General features: G+C 35.3%; 3 protein-coding genes across 5 annotated transcripts in view; 2 read left to right on the forward strand and 1 right to left on the reverse strand.

Annotated features, from left to right (window-relative positions):
* The window catches only part of LOC114350604 (rabankyrin-5), a 56704-nt gene extending 43103 nt beyond the window's left edge, over window positions 1-13601 (reverse strand). For 2 of the 3 annotated variants that reach the window (XM_028301466.1, XM_028301468.1), the window contains exons 1-5: window positions 13469-13601; window positions 13059-13364; window positions 12681-12861; window positions 12256-12356; window positions 11607-11743 (exon numbers count right to left, since the gene is read on the reverse strand). In XM_028301466.1, the coding sequence (XP_028157267.1) occupies window positions 11607-11743; window positions 12256-12356; window positions 12681-12861; window positions 13059-13364; window positions 13469-13472 (729 nt within the window). In that variant the 5' untranslated portion in view covers window positions 13473-13601. Of the gene's footprint in view, window positions 1-11606; window positions 11744-12255; window positions 12357-12680; window positions 12862-13058; window positions 13396-13468 lie in introns of those variants that run through there. The other variant, XM_028301465.1, reaches the window with a different exon arrangement.
* Window positions 3109-9483, forward strand: LOC114350607 (uncharacterized). The gene is made up of 3 exons (XM_028301471.1): window positions 3109-3724; window positions 5607-5771; window positions 8854-9483. The coding sequence occupies exons 1-3, from the start codon at window positions 3673-3675 to the stop codon at window positions 9114-9116; spliced, it is 480 nt and encodes a 159-aa protein (XP_028157272.1). The 5' UTR covers window positions 3109-3672; the 3' UTR covers window positions 9117-9483.
* A 271-nt stretch (window positions 13602-13872) lies between the features above and the next one.
* Window positions 13873-19339, forward strand: Nipsnap (protein nipsnap). Its single transcript, XM_028301440.1, has 6 exons — window positions 13873-14050; window positions 14131-14313; window positions 14849-15017; window positions 15538-15671; window positions 16206-16339; window positions 16818-19339. The coding sequence occupies exons 1-6, from the start codon at window positions 13995-13997 to the stop codon at window positions 16964-16966; spliced, it is 825 nt and encodes a 274-aa protein (XP_028157241.1). The 5' UTR covers window positions 13873-13994; the 3' UTR covers window positions 16967-19339.
* Window positions 19340-20973: the final 1634 nt, after the last annotated feature.

Consider the following 20973-nt stretch of genomic DNA (forward strand, 5'->3'; position numbering starts at 1 on the left):
GTTACGATTGAAAAGTCAAAACAATTATCCAACTCATCAATTACTAGCACTAGTTTGACAGTGTTCATGCGGAAAATGCGATTTGCAAGGAAAATATTTGTGTAAAAAAATGGCCAAACCAACGCTAGCGAGCGAACAAAGAAATTCCGTGAAGGTAGTTATGGAAAACAAGAAGTAAGTGTGTAAAAAATAAATAATAGTATCATGTTGGATGGAATTGGACAGCCCTTAACATTTTCCTGAAATTAATTGTCAAACGAACAAACTAAAGTCGTCACCTAAAGAAGTTAGTAAGTCATTTAGTTTTCTAGTTAAAAGGGAACTTTGACCTAACTTTTTATGGTTTAAATATGTTTTTTTTTCATTTTATTGCAATCTGTCTTTAGGAAAACAGTAAGCAATATTTTTATTTATCAGTGACAATTGAGGTGCATATCCATTGACATGTCCTCATATTATTTGCATAATTACTTAGAGCAAGTCTTGCGGTTTTTAATATGTTAATGTTATTTAAGTAGACCTACAAGGATAATATGACATTATTTATGTGAATTCTTTTTTGTTTTCAACTAAATGATAAGTTTAATATAATTTTTCATGCCAAAAGGTGGAAGATAGAGATACAAAAACCTTGTAACACCTACTGTATGTAAACCCATGATCGCAAATAAAAATAATTTGATTTGAATAACAAAAAAATTAAAATATTTTGGACGCAAATCTTTTATCAGAGTGGAAAGTTTTCTTTAAAACCACCTTCGTTCAGTAAAACAAACTCTTAAAATCTGCGCACAATATTTGCCCACAGCGCAACATTGCTCACATTTCAAACAAAGGAGTTATGTGAATATGACAAAACCATGCACCTATAATAATAATTTTACAATAGCAACAAATACAATTAAGCTTCCTCAAATTGAAATAAAGTAGCGCATGCAGGTTCTGAAAAACGTAACATTTATCAACAATAAAATAAATAATGAAAATAATTTAAATATGTAGGTACTCAATATTGACAGGTTTCATAACATAGTTTTTTAACTATTTCTAAACCACTACTACTGTAATTGTGTTACTAGGCAAAATACATTAAAATATGAGCATTATATTCTGTAATTAAAGTCAGGGCAAATTGGTGTCACGCACGAAACATGACGCTCCCACTGGTTTACGAGAAAATAAATAAATAAAGTAATATTGTGATGAATGTAATTTAAATTTTATTTCTTTTATCCATAAAAATACAAATTATAAATACGAAAGTAATAAAAAAGGAGTACGCTTACTTGTGTTCCACTAATTTTTATTTAAAAATTAAATGTTCTTGTTGTAAATGTTCACAGATTTCTTTCTTCGGTAGGAAGGTCTAGCTAGTACTGCCAGAATATTGATTTCAATATCATTTGATCTGAGATACTTCCATCTAGGCAAGGTCGGCAGAAAGAATAGACGATAACTAATCGCCGAAATTAATTCTAGCAGTTAGGAATAGCAGGAAGCAGAAAGTATAGTTTATTTAAGGGACAATATTATTTGATCCTCTAAAAACTAATTGATCTTTTTTGTATGTGCACTTTTAAAAATAAATGATGTTTTTTATTATATTTTATCTTTATATTAATTATTGTGTCTATATTAGTTGATCTACGGATAAATTATGAATGATCTTCATTAAAGGTAACATAATATTTATGTTTAACATACTCTTTTAATATTTGGTAAACAAAAATAATATTTGATCCTCTTTTTTAGTTATTGATCTTTAATTTTGTTAATTTGATGATTTTTAAATCAAGTTTGCCTTTTATTATTGATCACCTAATAAATACATTTCGATCTATGTATAACTTAACTTTAAAATATATTTGATCTAACAAAAAATATTGTTGGTTAANTTTGAAAATGAGTCTGCGGCAATTTTTTCGTAAAATGGTTGTGGGAGATGGGGCACTGTGAATTAAGCAAAAGAGTTTTAGTAAATCCGTTTCATTAATGGTCAACAACAAGGATCGACCTATCTTTCGCAGTTATTAAATAATCTCTGGGTGTTGCTTAAGATAGTAATTCATGCTTCCAAAATCTTAGAAATTCGCACGAAAATGTAAAATGGCTCTTAACAATAAAATAAATAATGAAAATAATTTAAATACGTAGGTACTCAATATTGATAGGTTTCATAACATAGTTTTTTAACTATTTCTAAACCACTACTACTGTAATTGTGTTACTAGGCAAAATACATTAAATTATTAGCATTATATTCTGTAATTAAAGTCAGGGCAAATTGGTGTCACGCACGAAACATGACGCTCCCACTGGTTTACGAGAAAATAAATGAATAAAGTAATATTGTGACGAATGTAATTCTAATTTTATTTGTTTTATCTATAAAAATACAAATTATAAATACGAAAGTAATAAAAAAGAAGAAGTAAGTATGTATGTACTTGTGTTAAACTGTATATTTTTTTTATTTCAATGTTCACAGATTTCTCTCTTCGGTAGGAAAGTTTTAGTATTGCCAGACTATTGAAATAATCGGGGATTCTTCCATCAAGGTCGGCGGAAAGAATAGAGGAGAACCAATCGCCGAAATACATTCTGGCAGTTAGAAATAGCAGGAAGTATAGTTTATTTAATACATAGATGAAAATATTCTGAAAAATCTGCACTAGTCTAGACAAACATTCTAAACAAAAGTAGGTAACTGCGTTTAATAATAAAAAAATAAATAAGAAAATACTTTCGATTACTTTATCAATGGTTCAGTGAATCATAATATTTGCCTACATTGACCAGTCAATCGCTATAGTGAATGTGCTGACAGAAAATAAAACAGCAAGTTTTTATCAAAGGATGTGGGAGTCATTTGGTATGATATCGAGAATGGGTTAATGTTTCACAATAACATACGCTAATAGCAAAACTGTATAAGTCGCGAATTGTAAAAAAAGATTTAGGTATTTGTAATCTGATTTATTATTTTTTAATTACAATAAAAATCAGGTTTAATGACCTATTTGATTATTTGAGATTTCATTTAACAATGAACTAAATTTAGGTAGCCTGCAAACTATCAAAATGCTGGATAGGCACGCAGCGGTCGACCACCTAATAATATCAAGTGCGGCTACTCCAACAAGCGTTACAAAAATAAATATACGCCAAGATTACTGCTCTCGGCAAAAAAGCGATAATTGCTTGAAGAGTGAGTACTTTGGCAGCTAGTGTTTACTGTTTAGTAACTTTCGCCGCCTCGTTCGCGAGGTAGCATTCTTCAGACAGGCTGATAAAAACCAAAACAAACGACAAGTGGGGTGAAGTGAAGGAAGATTCCGAATCAGCAGTCGTCTGTTGAGACCGCCAAAGTTTAGTCGCGCGCCGGCGCCAGCATCGACCGCGTGAATCAGCGTATAGTCCGCGTAGAATTACATTTCTTCGATATTTGGACATGTCCCGTTTTGCCACAGGGGCTTCCTTCCTGTGAATCATGACTTGAATATGGAGGTGCAACATTTCAGTCTGCCGTAGCACATGGAACGGAAAACGCGGCTTGTAAATAAACAATATTAAATCTCATTATGATTCTATAGAATTTGCCGCTCGTTTTTAATTTGTGTAAAGTTTACTTTAATAATAGATTTCAGCGGAATTTTAAGTGGAGTTTTATTCATGAAAATGGATTTGACACTGTTTATGTTGGCGTTTACAATGTTGTGGAAATGTAAGTAGTGTATTGTTTTTAATTTACATGGGAGTTCTGCGTTTCGTTATCTTGTATTGTCTCTTGTCAGTTGATAATGTCAAGGACTCGATAATGCTTATTATGTTATTTCATGATGACCAGTAAATAAATACTTAAATACCAAAGCAATACATAAGGAAAAATATCCATTCTTCAAATACTTCTAGGACATTATCCCCTTTAATACAAAATTTAAACTCTACTTAGTTGAACTCTAGTTTAAATTGACATTTAGCACGGAAATGTAATTTTACACCAGTGTTCATCCCGGGTTTAACTTTTTTTAATAAGGCCCCAGTTTTAACTTCGAACTGTTAGGATTTTAAATATGAACATCTAAAAGTATTCAATAAAGTTAATATTAATATTGTTTTTATTACACGTGGGTTACTCTGTCACGCCCACAGTAGGCGTGATGAAGGCTAATTCGCCCATAATTATTCTATAGCTGTCTAGCCACAGAAAAACTATTGGGCATTATGCATAATTTGAATTTAATGTATGATAATACGATCCTTGACTTATAGAATTGTAAGTTCAATATTTTATCGGGCTGGAGAGATTTTTCCTAAATGAAATATTATTTATTAGTAATTAATATTAGTTTTTCTTTAAATGAATCAATAAAATTGTTTCTACATAGGTACTTGAACCTATAATAAATACCTCCAGTTATTAGAAGTCTATGTACTTTCACTATTTATTTACACTAGGATCCTGTTTGTAAAAGCTTTTATTGACATTCCTATGTACGAATGATGCGTACTCAAAGCTTACTATGTGGCATCTTACCTACATAGTTGAAATATGTGCTACTTTACTACAAAAATAATGTGATGCGCTTAGTAAATATTCAAACAATGCCTGTGCCAAAACAATAATGTTTTTGGATATTGCAAAAACATAGGCACGAACAAAAGACCGTTTATACTACATGTATTAGTGTATATTAAGCTATATTCTGTTATTAAAGCACATTACACTAATTAAATTAATTTCAAAATGATAATTATAATTTAAATCACTAAAATGAACCTTGGGCCTTTATTATTTTAATCAGTTTTTATTATTTATTGAAGATAACACACATTAATCATTTTTATCGATATGGTGTTCCAATTTCCTCGTATATTTCCTGTTAAACAAGCCATTGTTATTACAAATAATAAGCTAAGTTATTGTTTGATGACTGTCTTATATCGATATTTATACTGATCAATCTCTGTAGAACTTCCATAGTTGCTAGGTTTATTACAGGCCAAAGATAAATAAAAGACGATAGAATAATTATTATCTCTAGGTCTGTCTATACTCTACAATATTAACTTGCGGCTTAACTACAAGTTAAGCCTCTACTAGTTAGCACATAGTAATTCATTTATTCACAATTTACATTCATTCTATCCGAATTTGCCTGTCTAATGGCTAATGGTCTAAGGGCAGTAGGAGACTAAGATAATAAAAAATAGTTTGTTTAGGAGTGTCATAAGCTTTGCGATTTAATGTTAGAAAATGTACTTGAGTTTGAGAAAACAATCGATGTAAAAGCTCGATGGAAAAATCATTGATGTATTTTCTAGGTGGACACCCCTAACGCAAAGTAAAAGTGGTTTGCTTTTGTTTTTGCACCTTATTGATTCGAGTAAGGCCCGCCATATACGGTCAGATCCGAACCACCGGTAGCAGTCACAACTGCTCGAGGGGTTCCGGTATGTTTGTACGTAGAATGCTGTAGTTTTCTCTACAGTTGCAGCTTGAACCTGACGATCTAGCTGCTTCAAGATGTCCGCGTATGGCGGGCCTTAGTAGAAGTGCATTTCAGCAACAGTATTTCAACCACGCACACAATTTTTTTTTCCAGCGTCTCAATGCGTGCGGTGCTACAAATGTTCCCCGGAGAAGGAATTCCACACGAGCACAACCCGGCTGTGCACCCACTTCGACGCCAGCGACGCCTACATTGTAGAGTGCAACTCATCCACCATGTGCTTCAAGAAAATCACTACCCTCCAACTGGGGAACGGACGTAAGTAGATTGAAAATTGTGATGTAAAAAACTTTGTCTCCTTTTCAGTTGCTTAATGAACTGCCTGGGCGCCTGACAGCTCAATCAGCTTACCGTACCACAGTAAACATGGAATCTTATTTCTTTTAGGACGCAATCAGTTCAAGTCGAGTCTTAACTTAACCAATCTGTGAACAAATACACGTAATGATTTTTACACTTCGTGTGTCTCATCTGTGTAATCTACCCCAGATTTCAGAACCTTTAAGTCGAGAAATCAATGCCACCAATCAACCCTATTTTATATACTGTGAGAAATGTTGTAACATTCAGACAAAATTATCGTACTCAAAATTAACCCCAAAAAACCAGTAGGAATTTACATTTAATGGGTAAACTTGGCGCCATAGATGGCAAATAGTAGCAAGTAATGAAAGAACTGTCTGCGCGTCACCCTGGCGTCAGACAAAAGTAGTTGAAGTGGGTAAATAACAGCCACCCTTACGCCCTAAATAATACGGACTGGTATTACATACATATCATGACCAAACAACGTTATTGATTGTCTCTCTTCGCATAGATATTGGCCCTGAATAAATATGACTTGCAATATCTGAAGGTGAGAAAGACGACATCAAAATAAGGGCATAATTATGTGTGAACATCATCTGTCATCAGTATTATTTATCAAAATTAAAACTATACCGACCATTCCTTCCGATCTTTTTCATCCTAAAACGTCTTTAAAAACGTCGCCAGCTGGTATAAATTACAGAATGGTAAATTGCTCAGATCATATAGCCCAACAAATAATAGGATAAATCCAAAATTACAAACGGCAACATACCAGTTAAATGTGTCATTGGCTTTGTTTCACTAAAAGCTTAATTGAAAACCGCAATTCTGATAATTTGTTTCGAGCATGGCGTCATCTAATCCCATTATAAAATATTGCAAGAGTGTCTTTACACACCAATGGTACGTTAACCCCGTTTTGGCCATTGATTATATTGATGGCTTCAATTAGCAGAGTCGGGTCATGAGGTCTGTTCGTCTGCACCTAATTGGTGCTATTTATCAGGCTAATTTTTAACTTGATTTGAATGTCGACGATTTCTTTTAACCTTGCACTGCTGCATTTGGTCCCAATTAAAGTAAATGAGAGTAGCATTAGTATTCGTGTTATGACGTGCAAGAAAACCGAAGATTGAAGATACAATCTAGCTCCAAGCCTCTAAAACAAAGTTTATAAGAGATAACTTTGGCTCATTAACGCAACAACAGCCGAAAATGAATACCGAAGGCGTCTTGCCGCTACATTGTGCCAATAATATTGTGTTAAAAATAAGAAGTAAAAGTAAAAAACGTTATAAATAAACAAACCCTGATATAACACAGAAAGACGCAAGGATTTGCCAATATGGTCGTGATTTTCTTAAAAGGGTTCCGCTAACGAACACTAAAAACGGATTATAGCAGCTATCAAAATAAGCATAATGGATGGCCATATGGCACATACAAAGAGGTAGCAACGACCGGTTGACCTTAACGTCCTAAACTTGCACATTTTTGTTTTACACTTATTTCGAAAGCTGCTTCTAGCTTAAATAACCTTGAAGAGAGATTTTAATACTCTAATACAGTTCATAGCCACCGATTGGTTTACCTACTCCGGTGTTTCAATCNTTGCAATCGTATATTGTGAACTTGATGCCTTTCTGAGCCCTTCCATGCGCGGAAGTCAATATTATTGAATTATTCTGACACACGTACACATCGGCAAGTTCATTAACATTAAAATGCGATACAAAGAACGCAGGGTAATAAAAATATCCTCTTCCATCACTCATTCATCGAACTTTCACGTCTTGAGCCCGCTACTTGCGAGAATTCCTTTACGCAACTTTTATGTACCTAGGTCCGTATTAGGCATGTGTCGCATACTAAGACGGCCGACTTTACGAGTTGCTGTAAAAGGGCACTTGTATTCGGCGTAAAAGGAGAATTAGGATAATTGATTTGAGGCGCGCCACCATTATAGTAAAATACTAAACGAGCACTTAATGGTTGAAAGGTCGGCGGTAGAATGCCGTCACCATTGCCATTGCTCCAAATACAGATAAATAAAAACTGCCTTGAGGTAAATTCTACGCTGAATAGTAAGCAATAGGGATTTCTGATAACTAAAATAATGTAAAATATTTCCTTTTATAATTGCATAAATTCCATTTGCGCCATTTTCCGGTAACGTCATTTATTTGTAGGATGTGTTTTTGTAAGAAAATCGAAACAGCGAGAGTGGAATTACGTTTCTAGTAGGTATGACGCATTCGTTAAAGTGGTTAGGAAACTGACTGGACAGTGCTAATGAGGGCTGCATGCCACCATAAGAGAATTCTAAGGAAGTGACCATACAGGCCAAGAAAAACGGTCTTTATTTTCACAGATTTAGGTAACATGATTATTTTGATGATAACAGCCATAGGGTTCTTGCCAAAAAGACAAGAATCACATGGATATGGCCAAACATGGACTACATTATGTACATGTGTGTTAAGTCACCTCAGTGTGGAATGCGCCTAAGAGGGGCATGTGGCCCAGCTGTGACAAAGCGGCCATTGTGGCGCCGACTACCGACTTGATTGCTTTTATTTTTCTTGCATTTTATTGACCGAATAGGGTAAACATTTCAACTGAGAAGCTACTGTTTAACTCCGGAGTCCACATCTTAGTTTATTTTTTAAAAACGTTTCGTTTTACGGTTTTAGATGGTTTAGGTAATTTGAACCTTTAAGCCCAGTTTCCACCAAGGCGGGAAGTGTCGGGCCGACAAAATTTTCTATAGAATTTGACAGCGGCGCAAAGCGAAGCTGCGCGGAGCGGAGACGAGAAGTGGAAATAATGAAATCTGATTGGTTATTCAAAACACTTGTCCGCTCCGCTCCACTTTGGTGTAAACCGGGCCTCACCTTGCATAACTACGTTTTAATCAAATTTTGACCATCTTGAGATCTGCATAGTTACGTTCATTGCTAATGTCCCACCCAGACCTCAACCCTTTTCTGCCATTATTTCCAAAAGACTTATTTCGTCTCAATTTCAGTTACAGATGTCACCAGAAGCGTGGAACGCGGTTGCGCCGCGCAAACCTGGGACGGTGACCAGAGGAAGGTAAATGGAAAATGGCGGAAAGTGAACGAGATATACGAACCTTACGAGGAGTCGTGCAAGGACCACTCGGGGGATGAGCGCCCTACTAAATCTACTGAATGCTACTGCAGGGGAGACTTGTGCAACAGTGCTTCGAGTCTGAGAATATGTTTAGCTTTATTTATACCAATATTATTTCTTTTTTTATTGAGCTAATGATAAAAATAAATACTGACGAAGTTTTGAATACACTTTAGGGAAAATTATAAACCCTTTTTACCTTTTAAATGTCTAGGGACAAAGCGCGCAAATTACTTCAGCATGTATTTTTGGAGGATTTTAACCCCTTATACAGCAGTGGGAATATAGTATTATTTCGAACTTTATTCCTTGGTCCTAAAACGATGAATATTTTGGACTTGTTATGCCCGTTAAAAGGTTAGTATCATTTACTTGCATATTAAAATAATGCTAATAAGGATAATAAATACAAATTCCATGTAGCGGATTCTTTTGTTATTGACTAGCTTTCCGCCCGCGGCTTCGCCCGCGTGGAATTTTGTCTGTCACAGAAAAACTTTATCGCGCGCGTCCCTGTTTCAAAAACCGGGATAAAAACTATCCTATGTTCTTTCCCGGGACTCAAACTATATCTATGCCTAATTTCATCAAAATCGGTTGCGAGGTTTAAGCGGGAAAGCGTAACAGACAGACAGACAGACAGAGTTACTTTCGCATTTATAATATTAGTTGGGATGACAACAACAATGAATATTGTTGCAGTTGGTCGAGGATAAGGAAGGATAATGTTCATTAGCGATTGTTGAATACTCAATATAATATTAATTACCTATTTTTATGAATCTGTACATAATACTGCGGCAAAACATAATCTATAATTTAATTATAAAGCTGTACTCGTGTTAATTGTTTTGGAACTGTTAACCATAATCTATTATTATAGTTTCAACATTATAATGTATGCAAATGACAAGTAGCAATGTTTAACAGCCGGCTGTGACCTTCACAGTCACATTTACAAATAAACAAAAGTGTGAAGATTGTATAACAGAATAGTTTAAAGACAAGTTAAAGAGTGCATGAAATGCAGCGTTATCACTTGTAGACAGTTTAAGCCGATAAGGTAGATGGAAACACTGCTTCATACCGAGAAAAAGATTTTTTAACGCATTCTTTACAAAACTAGGTCACCAAAAACATACAGATTATTATGTTTTGGTTTCTTCTGACACTGCCTATTGTAGAAACAGTTTTTAGTATAAAAAGTATTGCTTAAAAGTAATATTGTAAATATCTTACTTCATTTCATACTTCTTAAAAAATACAACATACATTTTTACAACAATTTTACGGGTTTCTTATCTGCCAATAGGTTAATTATGTAAAACTCGAATATATTGTATAAATAACAAAATAGGTTCGCTTATTTGCTATGTACTCTAATAATATTAGATTTGTATTTTACTTATTCTATTTAATATTCCAAAGAAAGAGAGCTTCGTGAGGTGTGGTGGTGCTTTAATATTAAGCAATTTTGCTAGTCATAACGTCAGCCTTTAAGGCAGTATGTAATGTAATCAATCATATATTTTTATTTTCTTTATTTTAGATTTAAGAGTTCCCAGTTACTTTTAAAAATGTATGTGTATGTGCTAAATATCACCTATCCTATTAATTTAAGTTGTATTGTAAATTGTATTTTTAATAAATCATTCCTGCTTAATAATGAACTCTATTTATCTGATAATATGAACCCTGTTTGACTAATCCGTGTGATGAAGTTATATTTGTTTCTAGATTGCAAGCGTAAAGCGATTTAGATAAAAAGTTTACTAAAGTAGTCATAATTAAAAGTAGATTATGTGGTCAACCGCACATTATTTACAAACATTCTTCAAGAGAGTGGAATTCCTTCTAGTGTCTGTCGTACTGCAATCCTACACCTGGTTGTCTTAAAACCGAGTGGACAGCATAAAGTAGACTTAAATCTTATGCTAACTAGCATTTCCTTGTTACAAGTTATCACAATAGCATTTTAGGAATGCCTTACAGCTTATCTTCTTGGCTCTAGTTGTCAGAAAGATATAAATAGGAACAATATGTCTTGTTGTCCATTAGGTTCTTGCTGTCCAATAGGTGTGGTCATCCAAGTAAACAGTTACAGAATACATAAACAGTGACCAAAGGATGGAGCAAAAACAGCTCACCAAGTGGCGCTTTTCTAGTTTTTTTTCCCAATAATCCAATAAGTATGTAAGTTACCAGAATTCGGTTACAGAATATGCAGCCTCTTTGTATAATAATATGTTAAAATAAAACATCCCGTTCAGCGAAAGTGGCGCCGACTTAGTGGCGAAAACAAACTTGGCCGCATATCCAGTTTGTAAAATAAAGCCGTTATAAACTTTTGTGTGCGATCAATAGCTGAGCTGAAATTATCCATGAGTTTGCACGCACATTACAATAATGATGCTCGGATTGCTCGGATCAAACTCCCCGCACCCCGCGCTTCCCTCGACCAAAAATTGGTGGGGCGCGTCTTCGTGGATGAAACGATCTATACTCATATTCGCGTGGTACTCAACAAGACAGAGAAATACAACGTCTTCGCTCATGGATTGCACGACGCGATGTAACCAAAGCAGTTTTATTATAAACCTTATTAATATAGGTAATAATACTCACATTCGCGTGGTTCTCGACGAGGCAGAGGAAGACGACGTCTTCCCGCATGAGCCGCACGGCGCCGTGCAAAGGCTGGGCAGTCTTGCTCTTCAGCATTCGGTACAGGAGCGCCGAAGACATGTGCGCGAAGTCGTCACCTTTAACAAATTTAAGACACGATTATGATCTCGTTTTAAAAGTGGAGTTTTAAATACACAACATGATTCCATATTTTAAAGATTCATTTAAATATGCATAATTTACTATTAGACTGTGTTTTATTTTAGTGAATTATTTATGTGAGACTCAAAAATAAAACTATAGTGGACGGACAGGGGTATTGGCAGTTGGATAAAAATTTTCACTTAAACGAAAGTAAAATATAGGATTGAATAACAGTCATTGTAAGAACTTCATATTAAAATGTATGATATCAGTAATAAACAGTACATTATTTTCATATGAACTATTGGCAATGATGTATGTCTATTAATAAGATTAAGAAATTATACAAACAAAATTATAAATCAAAAATAAATGTATCAGTTTGTTGTGTCTCATTCACCTAATAAGAAAGAAAAGGGATACAGATATAGATAAGATAGTATTTATTTATGTTTTATTAGCATTGATCTACTAAATAGTTTCAATGTTAAAGCCAAGGCAATACCTGTGAGATCATCCCAGTGAGCAGATATCAGTCCAGAACAGTGCTCTTTGAGTGCCGAAGCCCCAATCTCATCAGCGGCAGAGTAGAACTTAACACAAGACCTAAAAATGAAGATACAAAACTTTTAGTAAGAGTCCTTATTGACATTAATTTATTAACTACATTATTCAGCATAAAATTGAATATCCAGGAAGTAAACCAATTTGTAATAGAGAATAGGAAATCATTTGACAATAGAATTTTAACAAAAAATAATAATTTCCTCTTCCTATCCGACTAATGAAAGTTGAAACTGATCAAAAGTAAAGAATACAACAAACTAATTAGTTGTTACTCTCTCTCTCTCTGATCTTTATTGAACTTTAGTTTTTTTTAATATTAAACAAAGAAACAGACTATGTATTGGTATATTTTTTTATATTTACCTAACACCAACAGTAGCAATGAGTGCCTGTTCACACTTCCCAACCAGTCCGTGTAGTTTGAAGCCAGCGGCGGACTTCATGAGCTGCAACGCAAACGTCTCCCCTCGGGAGAGGTCCACCACGTCTGTGTACAGCCACTTGAGCAGAGCTGCCCCAATGTCATCAGGTAGGTTGGACCAGTCTGTAATTTGAACAAAAATATTATTACAGTAGATAACAGGAAGTCCCTAAGGAGTTCTTAGAAGTAATAAGCTATGGATGACATAATCATTTAGATGTCAATTAAGAGATAACATTCATTACTCATACAATTTACATACAATAAGTAGGTACTTATTTCATTAAGTATTAATTAATGAGTAGAAGAAAATTAATTACCCAATTCTTCAAGGTTTTTAAGTGCTTCTTCATTCCAATCATCAGACCGCGCATTCAATACAAATTTGTGGCCAGGCATAGACTTGCTTTGCAGTTTGATGGTGATGTCCGAGTACGTATCTCTGCCATACAGGGTGGCTACAGTCATGAGAAGCCGAGCCACGAAACTGGTTTCGCTCAGGTCCCCCGCCGACGCTGCCACAAGAGTGTACTTGCGCTCCACCTCGGCGCAGTGGCTCTGCAACTTGCTGTACTCCTCCTTCAGCAGCGTCAGATGCTGCTGAAGCTTCGTCACCTCGCTCGAAGCTGCACAAAACGACATTTCACAACACTACGGTACTGACAACACCGCCCACTATTATAAACAAATGACCACCAACACACTCTCGATCTTAATGATAGCTACTCACCCATGACGATGTTTTTTAACTGTTATATCCAGAAAAAAGGCACCTTGAACGATTTATACTGTTTTTATTGAAATAAAAAAGAACATTTATCGGTAAATTGCTTTGACACTTTCTGAACAAACAAATGTCAAAATTGTCTGTCACTTAACGTTCCGTTTCTCATTATTCCAAGCTTTAGGTTAATATTTTATTATATTCATTATTCACTGTTAATGGATCAATTATAAAAATGTGCCTAAAAACTATGATTTACATATTTTAACGCATATAAAATGGAGAGTATTTACTTAAAAGTATAAAATTCATTTAAAGTCTGTTCCGTTTTACGTAATTGTAGAAATTGTCAATTGAGACGCATAAAAAATAGTTCCGGTCAATATTCATAGATGCCGCTACCGGTCATAAATCTATTTCCAAGATAACCTTCAAGTGATTTTGTCAAATTGATAACAAGTAGTACAGAATTCTGAATTTATCAGAAAAATACATTACAAGATCGTCATTAGTGTTTAGTTAAACAGTGAACATGAATTCCGTAACTAGAGCATTTAGTTTAAGCAGTCATATACCGAAGAATGCAAGGTTTCTTACATTTTCGTAAATGTTGTTTTGTAAAGTGTTGGTTTTAAATTTGGAATCTGCAGTGAAAGTTATTTTTGTAGGTTGATCAGCACAACAAGTGCCCAACTCAACGCTGATGATGGATGGTTTTCAAAGCTGTTGGTGCGAAGGATAGAGCCTACCAAGGAATCCCACAGCCGTATGCTTAGCGACAAGGAGATAATTTATGCGCTTCATACGCATAACATAAGGCCCGACTCTGTAGATAAATACTTGAAAAACTAGTAAGTTCGTTTGTATATTGAACCTTATATAATTTATGCCGGCAGCGGACCGGCGAACTTATTGGCCGTTATGCAACAATCTGTAAATAGACCACAGTTGACACAATCATTAGTTGAGCGGCAACTAGCGATTGTTTATTCTGTGCTGTTGTTATCTTCAGAACTATGACCTTTCTAATACCCCATAGTAATGAATATGTTTCCTTACAGAATGTACTAAGATGTATGTTTACATTACTAAATTAATTAATAGTAAATTAGTTCAAGTTACATTGTTAAAAATCTGCTAAATTATTTAACAACTAATGATAAACAGTCAGATCATTAAGCATAGTAGAATCATTTGAAGCAGCAGCTTATGTAATTTAAATATTAATTATTTATTTTATATACTTTTTGCACATAATACAGTGCAGTGGCGGACTTAATGCCAGGTGGCATTCTCTGCCAGTCAATCACAGGTCAAGTAGAGAAACTAAGGCCGTGCAAGAAATAGATTCTGCCATAACTTACTGTATTTGGCCTTTTTTAACAGCAAAACCTCAGTGGAGTTTGTCCACTCACAGAAAGCTGAACTGGGGTGTGAGCTCGTGGGATCATGGACGGTGTCGGTTGGAGATATGGACCAGGCCCTGCACCTATGGCGCTATGTTGGAGGATTTGAGAAGATTGATAAAGCAAAGATTCTGTTCAAAGAGAGCCCTGTAAGTGGTATAGAAAAATATTGTACACCTATTTTTAGACTCTTTGAAATCTGCAAGTATAAATTTAAGGTGATAAAGTTTTAAATTTTTATCAGACCTGAATGTGATAATGTTCTTCAAAATAGGTAAAAATTAAAAATGTTTGGTATAATACAAAATATGTACAAAATTATACCAAATATGTATTTACCTTAGGTAAATGACTCCTCTAACCCAGAAAAAAAGAAATGAAATAATTTTAATAAAATAGTGGTTATCTTGTGATCTTCACCACTTGTAATGCCTAATGTAATCTGTAATAATGAGGTGATTGTGATTTTTTTAAATTTAGTACACCATAACAGATGACAATCTAAAAAAAAAAACAATATTTTGTTTTATCACTTTGGCCCTAAGGTTAACTGGAAGTGAATTTCAAGTGGCATTAAATTCGCTTTATGTACCTGCGATTTATGTGCATGTAATTTTTAAATAAATAAATATTATCTTGATTGTAACACGAAAACATGTGATATACCAGGAATACAGAGCTTTAGAGAAGGAACGCGGCAACTTCGTGCGGTCGCGGCATCTGCAGTACCTGCTCGCCTTCAGCTTCTGGCCCAACGGCGAGCCGCGGGCGCCCAACAACATCTACGAGATACGATCCTACAGGTATGCTATTGAGGATATAGACCATATACCATAACACTTGACTCAATAATTGGTTAACACTCAAATATTGATTCAAGTCTATAGTTGGCTGCATTTAGTTAAAAATTGGTTTGATTATAGGATTACCTGCAGATCCTTTTTCCCGCTGGAAAGGCACTTGCCCAGGGTACGGTAATGGAAGGGTGCTTGGAACATTAACCTAACATTTGTACTTGTAATTGTTTCTTATGCTGCTTTTTTAGTTTAAGAAGGGGTACCCAAGGGCCCCAATAGTTAAATGAAGGCCCTGATGACAAGCTTACATCTATGCTTCAGTTGATGAATTGAGGCCCGTATCAACCAACGACGAAAAACTCAAAACTCGAGCATAGATTAGTTCTAGTCCTGTGATTGGTTAAAATTCCATCTAGAGATTTGAGTGTCGTCCAGTTGGTTAAGTTTTGGGTGCCATTCATAACAAAGGTCATAGATTGTCCCTCAAAATTTATCAAATTCTCATTGCGCTAACCGCTAACATTGTTGTTGTCTCCGCAGTCTCAAGCCGGGCACCATGATCGAGTGGGGCAACAACTGGGCGCGCGGGTTGACGTACCGCCGCTCGCAGAACGAAGCCTTCGCCGGGTACTTCTCGCAGATCGGACGCCTGTATAACGTACATCATATTTGGTGTAAGTTTCTGATCGCTATAGATTTGATTTGCCCATTTTGTAGTAAAAAATCTTTAACCTTCCTCAAACGGACCTACTGCTTCCCAAAATCTTATCTTGAATATCATTTCAGTTGCAATCACAATTCACAATGCAACTAGCACAAGCATTCTCAGATCCAAGAAAGATCTTGCTTTTTGAAAAGAAAAAAAAACATAATTCAAGCCTTGCCTACCTACTTGCCACTGCAATGTCCTAATCAAATCTAAGGAAATCTTTTGAATGACAAATGTTGCAATGCCCTTACAGGACCATGTTTCAGGACTCTGTATTATTATTTAAAATCCAAATGTACCAACATGATGCAATAAACGTTTATGACTATGACTAATTAGGATAACTGGTAGTGTCTGGCAGACTATGCCTCATGGCATTAAGTTCACCATGTACCAATTTATGGCAAATGTATAAATAAATATAACATGAACTCTTTATCCAGGCTACAAGGACCTGCAAGCGCGCCGCGAGACGCGTGAAAGCACGTGGCGCAACCCTGGCTGGGACGAGTGCGTGGCCTACACCGTGCCGCTCATCAGGGAGATGCACTGCCGCATCCTGGAGCCCACCGAATTCTCGCCCACACAGTAAACCAAACTAGTACGGATGCCATGTCATAGTAGGAAGGAACAGTAAAACGTTTAGATTCAAATTTTCCAACTCAATCCAATCTTAAGCACAAATCCAAGCCTGTATTGAAATCTTGAACTCGGTGTAACCGAAGGCTGAGACGAGTGCGTGGCGCTCATCAGGGAGATGCACTGCCGCATCCTGGAACCTACCGAGTTCTCGCCCACAAAGTAAACACGAACATAAGGAAGGACAACATAGTAAAAAGGAACAGTAAAACGTTAATTTTCCAACTCAATCCAATCTTAAGCACAAATCCAAGCCTGTAATTGAATTTCAACATCTTGAACTCGGTGTAACCAAAGGCTGGGTCGAGTGCGTGGCGCTCGTCAGAGAGAGATGCACTGCCGCATCCTGGAGACTACCTAATTCTCGCCCACACAGTAAACACAAACATGAGGAAGGACGCCATAGTAAAAAAGGAACAGTAAAACGCAAATTAAGCACAAATTCAAGCCTCTAATTGGTTGAATTTCAACATCTTGAACTCAGGATTTATGTTTAAATCAGTGTAACCAAAGGCTGGGACAGTTTGTGGCCTGGAGCCTACTGAATTCTCGCCCACACAGTAGACTTAACAAGCACGGATGTCATAGTAGAAGGGAACAGTAATACGTAAGGATAGTAGACTATACCTACTTCAACTTGACTTAAACTTAAGCATTCGAGCCTGTGATCGGTTGAATTTCAACATTAGAACCAGCTTGAACTCGGGACAGTCTTTATATCTTTACTAGCGGCCACCCGTGACTTCGTACGCGTGGAGTGTCATCCTCCGTTTTATCCCCTTAGGGGGGTACTTTGCTGACCCCTAATCTAGGCAGTTTAACTCACTCACTTACTGTGCCATTTCCCACCTTGCTTCGTATTAGACCTTTTGTGGGCGATGGATGGTTCTCCAAAAGAGTGGGCATTTGAGCATATTATGAAGATATTATCAGTGTGTAGCGTGTAGTGTGTAGTGCGTGACTGCAACAACGACAGTTGACTCTAGTTCCAATTATGGGGCAGATATTCTCCTCGGTGATAAATAAGATACAAATATTTGTATTAGCAGCTGCCCGCGACTTCGTACGCGTGGACCCGTTTTACCCCCCCTAAAATCCGTTCTTATTATCGGATGTCGACACCCTACGCACACTAATTGTTTGAGTGCTATTTGAAAAGACGTTTTACTGTTCCATTTTACCATGGGGATATCAAAAGATAGAAACATGGGATGGAAGTGATGAGAGATTAATTTAACATTTTGGTTTTACTATACAATAATGCACACCAATAGTTTCACATTTGTTAGTTTTGCACGTCATGATTTCCCGACAAGAAGGGCAAATTAATACAAACAAAGGATAAATAATGACTGCCTTTGACACTAATTTCCGTTGCTGTGTGATGTGCATTTAAAACCTATTTGAAGATCAATGTATTTAAGTAAGGCTTAACTTTTTGATTCTAGGGTTGTCTTTAATAAATGTCTTGCCTTTGCACATTTATGTCTAGCGTAAAATATCACATAAATGTTATGTGTAAGTTTTCGCATATGAAATCGCGTGGGTAGATCCTCTGAAGAAATTAATTGANTTGAAAAATTTGTGAGAGGTAAAAAATTAATATGTATTTAGAAGTCTTGATAAATCACATTTGATAATAAAAATCAATAATTGAATCAAAACATTGAAATTTATGCAAAATTATTCATAAGGCATGCATATTAACGTCGATGTATTTTTTTGTATTTTATTGTTGACAATGCTGTTTGAATACATAATGTTATATTAGTATTCATGCTTTTTCAAGCAAATCTAAATAATGTTGGAGCAATTATGTCGGCATTTCTAGTCGGGGAATTAAACAGAACTCTCGATATCGATAATACCTACGAAACGATAAGATCGTTGTTTATTTGATAATATGATAGCAGCACAATCTTGAATGTGTTAAGGTAGCGAATAAATTATGGCTACTTTCTATGTTTACATTATTGAAATTTAGCAAACTAAAGTGTATTCTTGATACTTTAATAATAGTTTATTATCGTCGTTGTGCGAAATTGTATACAGCATCGCTATAGGTATATTTGCGATAGATAACATATTGGATGATGCAAACTCGCCTACGGAAAATGTTTAGAACGCGCAACTAAAAACAAATTGTGCACAATCTATTTGTTGTCATCATTCTTATCTTATTTTCGTATTGAAGATGACGTGTCGTAGAATATCTACATAGTCGCGACCAGTGTATTTAACTCTATAATTTTTATAGCATTTATAAAAGTAATGAAATCGTTATTATTCATGTAAAAATATCTATAAGATCAACTTATACATTATAAGGATTTCTTTATTTACACCTAAAGTTACTTTATGAAGTTGTTTGTGCAACATTTTTTTGTCTTATTTTAATTGTAAAAAATTAGTTGAAGTAGACTTTTTTAAACAGTTGAATTGTTGTTTCATTCAAAATGTATTCCTATACTCGACGCAGACTCGTGGCAGGCGGGGCCATAAGTGTAATTTTTGAAACAGAGATGCACATTCGCCAATATTTTACTAATTATTACATAATTGTAATTATAAACAACGCTGTGCCTGCCTTTGTGTGGCATCACCCATGACCAGTGTGAGTATAGAGAAAATGTGATATGCACTGTTTTATTACACCGCCTGCCATGAGTCTGCGCCGATTATAATTCAGATGTCAAATGCTCCTATTTAATGCCTATGATAGAAGAGCACTAGGAACTTATAGGAAGGAAGATACCTGCAGGCTGAAAGCGCGCCACGATAAAATCTTATCGTGGTAATAGATTGTTTTTTTTTTTGCAACAGATAGGTATTTGTTGCCATTTTCTGAGTATTTTTTGTAGGTACTTTTGTAAACATACAAATTCGCTATATTTTGTTGTTTTTGTAATTAAAATTAAACGGTAGTAACACGAGCAATATTTTATTGCTGTTCTAACAACTTTCAACTACAGTAGTAAGACGGGTAAACACTTTACCGGTATTACTACTGGTAGTAAGAATGGTAATAACACGGGCAATAAAGGGGCTTATCGTCTATCGATAAGATGTAATCGTACGTGTAGTAATAGTGATGGATGACTGTGTAGTGAAGCAGATGTGTCTTGTTGTTTTTAACTTTCATCTAATTGCAGATGTCAATCAAAGGATAGAAAATTAAAATACAGATTGATTTCTTTTCTATTTATTTCGGTTTGATTTTTTTCATTAATAAGATTATATTACAATATAATAATTAATGATAATAATTATTAAAACTACCATTGTGTTATTTAAATATATAACAAAAAATAAAATAAAAGAAAACAACAACGGTGCACTGAGCGAGCCGCAAACAATCGCAAACTATATAAACGGGCGGCGGCCGCGCGCACCTTGTCACCTCTCAATGTCGCTAACTACCTATCAGTGATAATAAACGTCTATACAATGGTAAAATATAAAAATTATTTAATTACAATTTACATAATACGTGAGCTAGCTACAGTTTGGTACTTCTATATTGTATGTAATAATAATAATAAAAAATCTGGCGGGTCGTCCAAGGGTGTAACCTGATAACTAACTCTAGAACAGCTAAGTGGTGGGAGATTAGAACAAGGAAATGTGCGCCTAAGCACTAGCTCGCGCCCGCGGGCCGAGGCTACCAGCGACACTACGGCGCCTACCTTAAGTACCGACCATCTATTGCACGCAAGCGAAGTTACAGCTCACAATTCAATTCCTTAGTGCTTCGGTTCCAGATTTTTTATGAACGTAGAGCGTAGCGATGGACATAGAATAAATAACGTTTGTTCTTGTGACGTTGGCAAATTGCTTATTTTTATAAAAATAAAGGCAAAAATTAAGCTAAAATATAGATTAATAAAATTGTCGTTATTATGAAATAAAATTAATGGAAGCCAAAGCTTTTAAAGATAAATTTTATACTACAATTTGGCT

Source organism: Ostrinia furnacalis, unplaced genomic scaffold (genome assembly GCF_004193835.3).
Source record: "Ostrinia furnacalis isolate ACB-3 unplaced genomic scaffold, ASM419383v2 OfSCF0922, whole genome shotgun sequence".
NCBI classification, from domain to species: Eukaryota; Metazoa; Arthropoda; class Insecta; order Lepidoptera; family Crambidae; genus Ostrinia; species Ostrinia furnacalis.

Coding starts and splice junctions, on each gene's coding strand:
- Nipsnap (XM_028301440.1), top strand. CDS start 13,995: ATGAATTCCGTAACTAGAGCATTTAGTTTAAGCAGTCATATACCGAAG. Junction 14,051..14,130: donor CATATACCGAAGAATGCAAG/GTTTCTTACATT, acceptor TTATTTTTGTAG/GTTGATCAGCACAACAAGTG. Junction 16,340..16,817: donor TAACGTACATCATATTTGGT/GTAAGTTTCTGA, acceptor CTCTTTATCCAG/GCTACAAGGACCTGCAAGCG.
- LOC114350607 (XM_028301471.1), top strand. CDS start 3,673: ATGAAAATGGATTTGACACTGTTTATGTTGGCGTTTACAATGTTGTGG. Junction 3,725..5,606: donor GTTTACAATGTTGTGGAAAT/GTAAGTAGTGTA, acceptor TTTTTTTTCCAG/CGTCTCAATGCGTGCGGTGC. Junction 5,772..8,853: donor CCTCCAACTGGGGAACGGAC/GTAAGTAGATTG, acceptor TCTCAATTTCAG/TTACAGATGTCACCAGAAGC.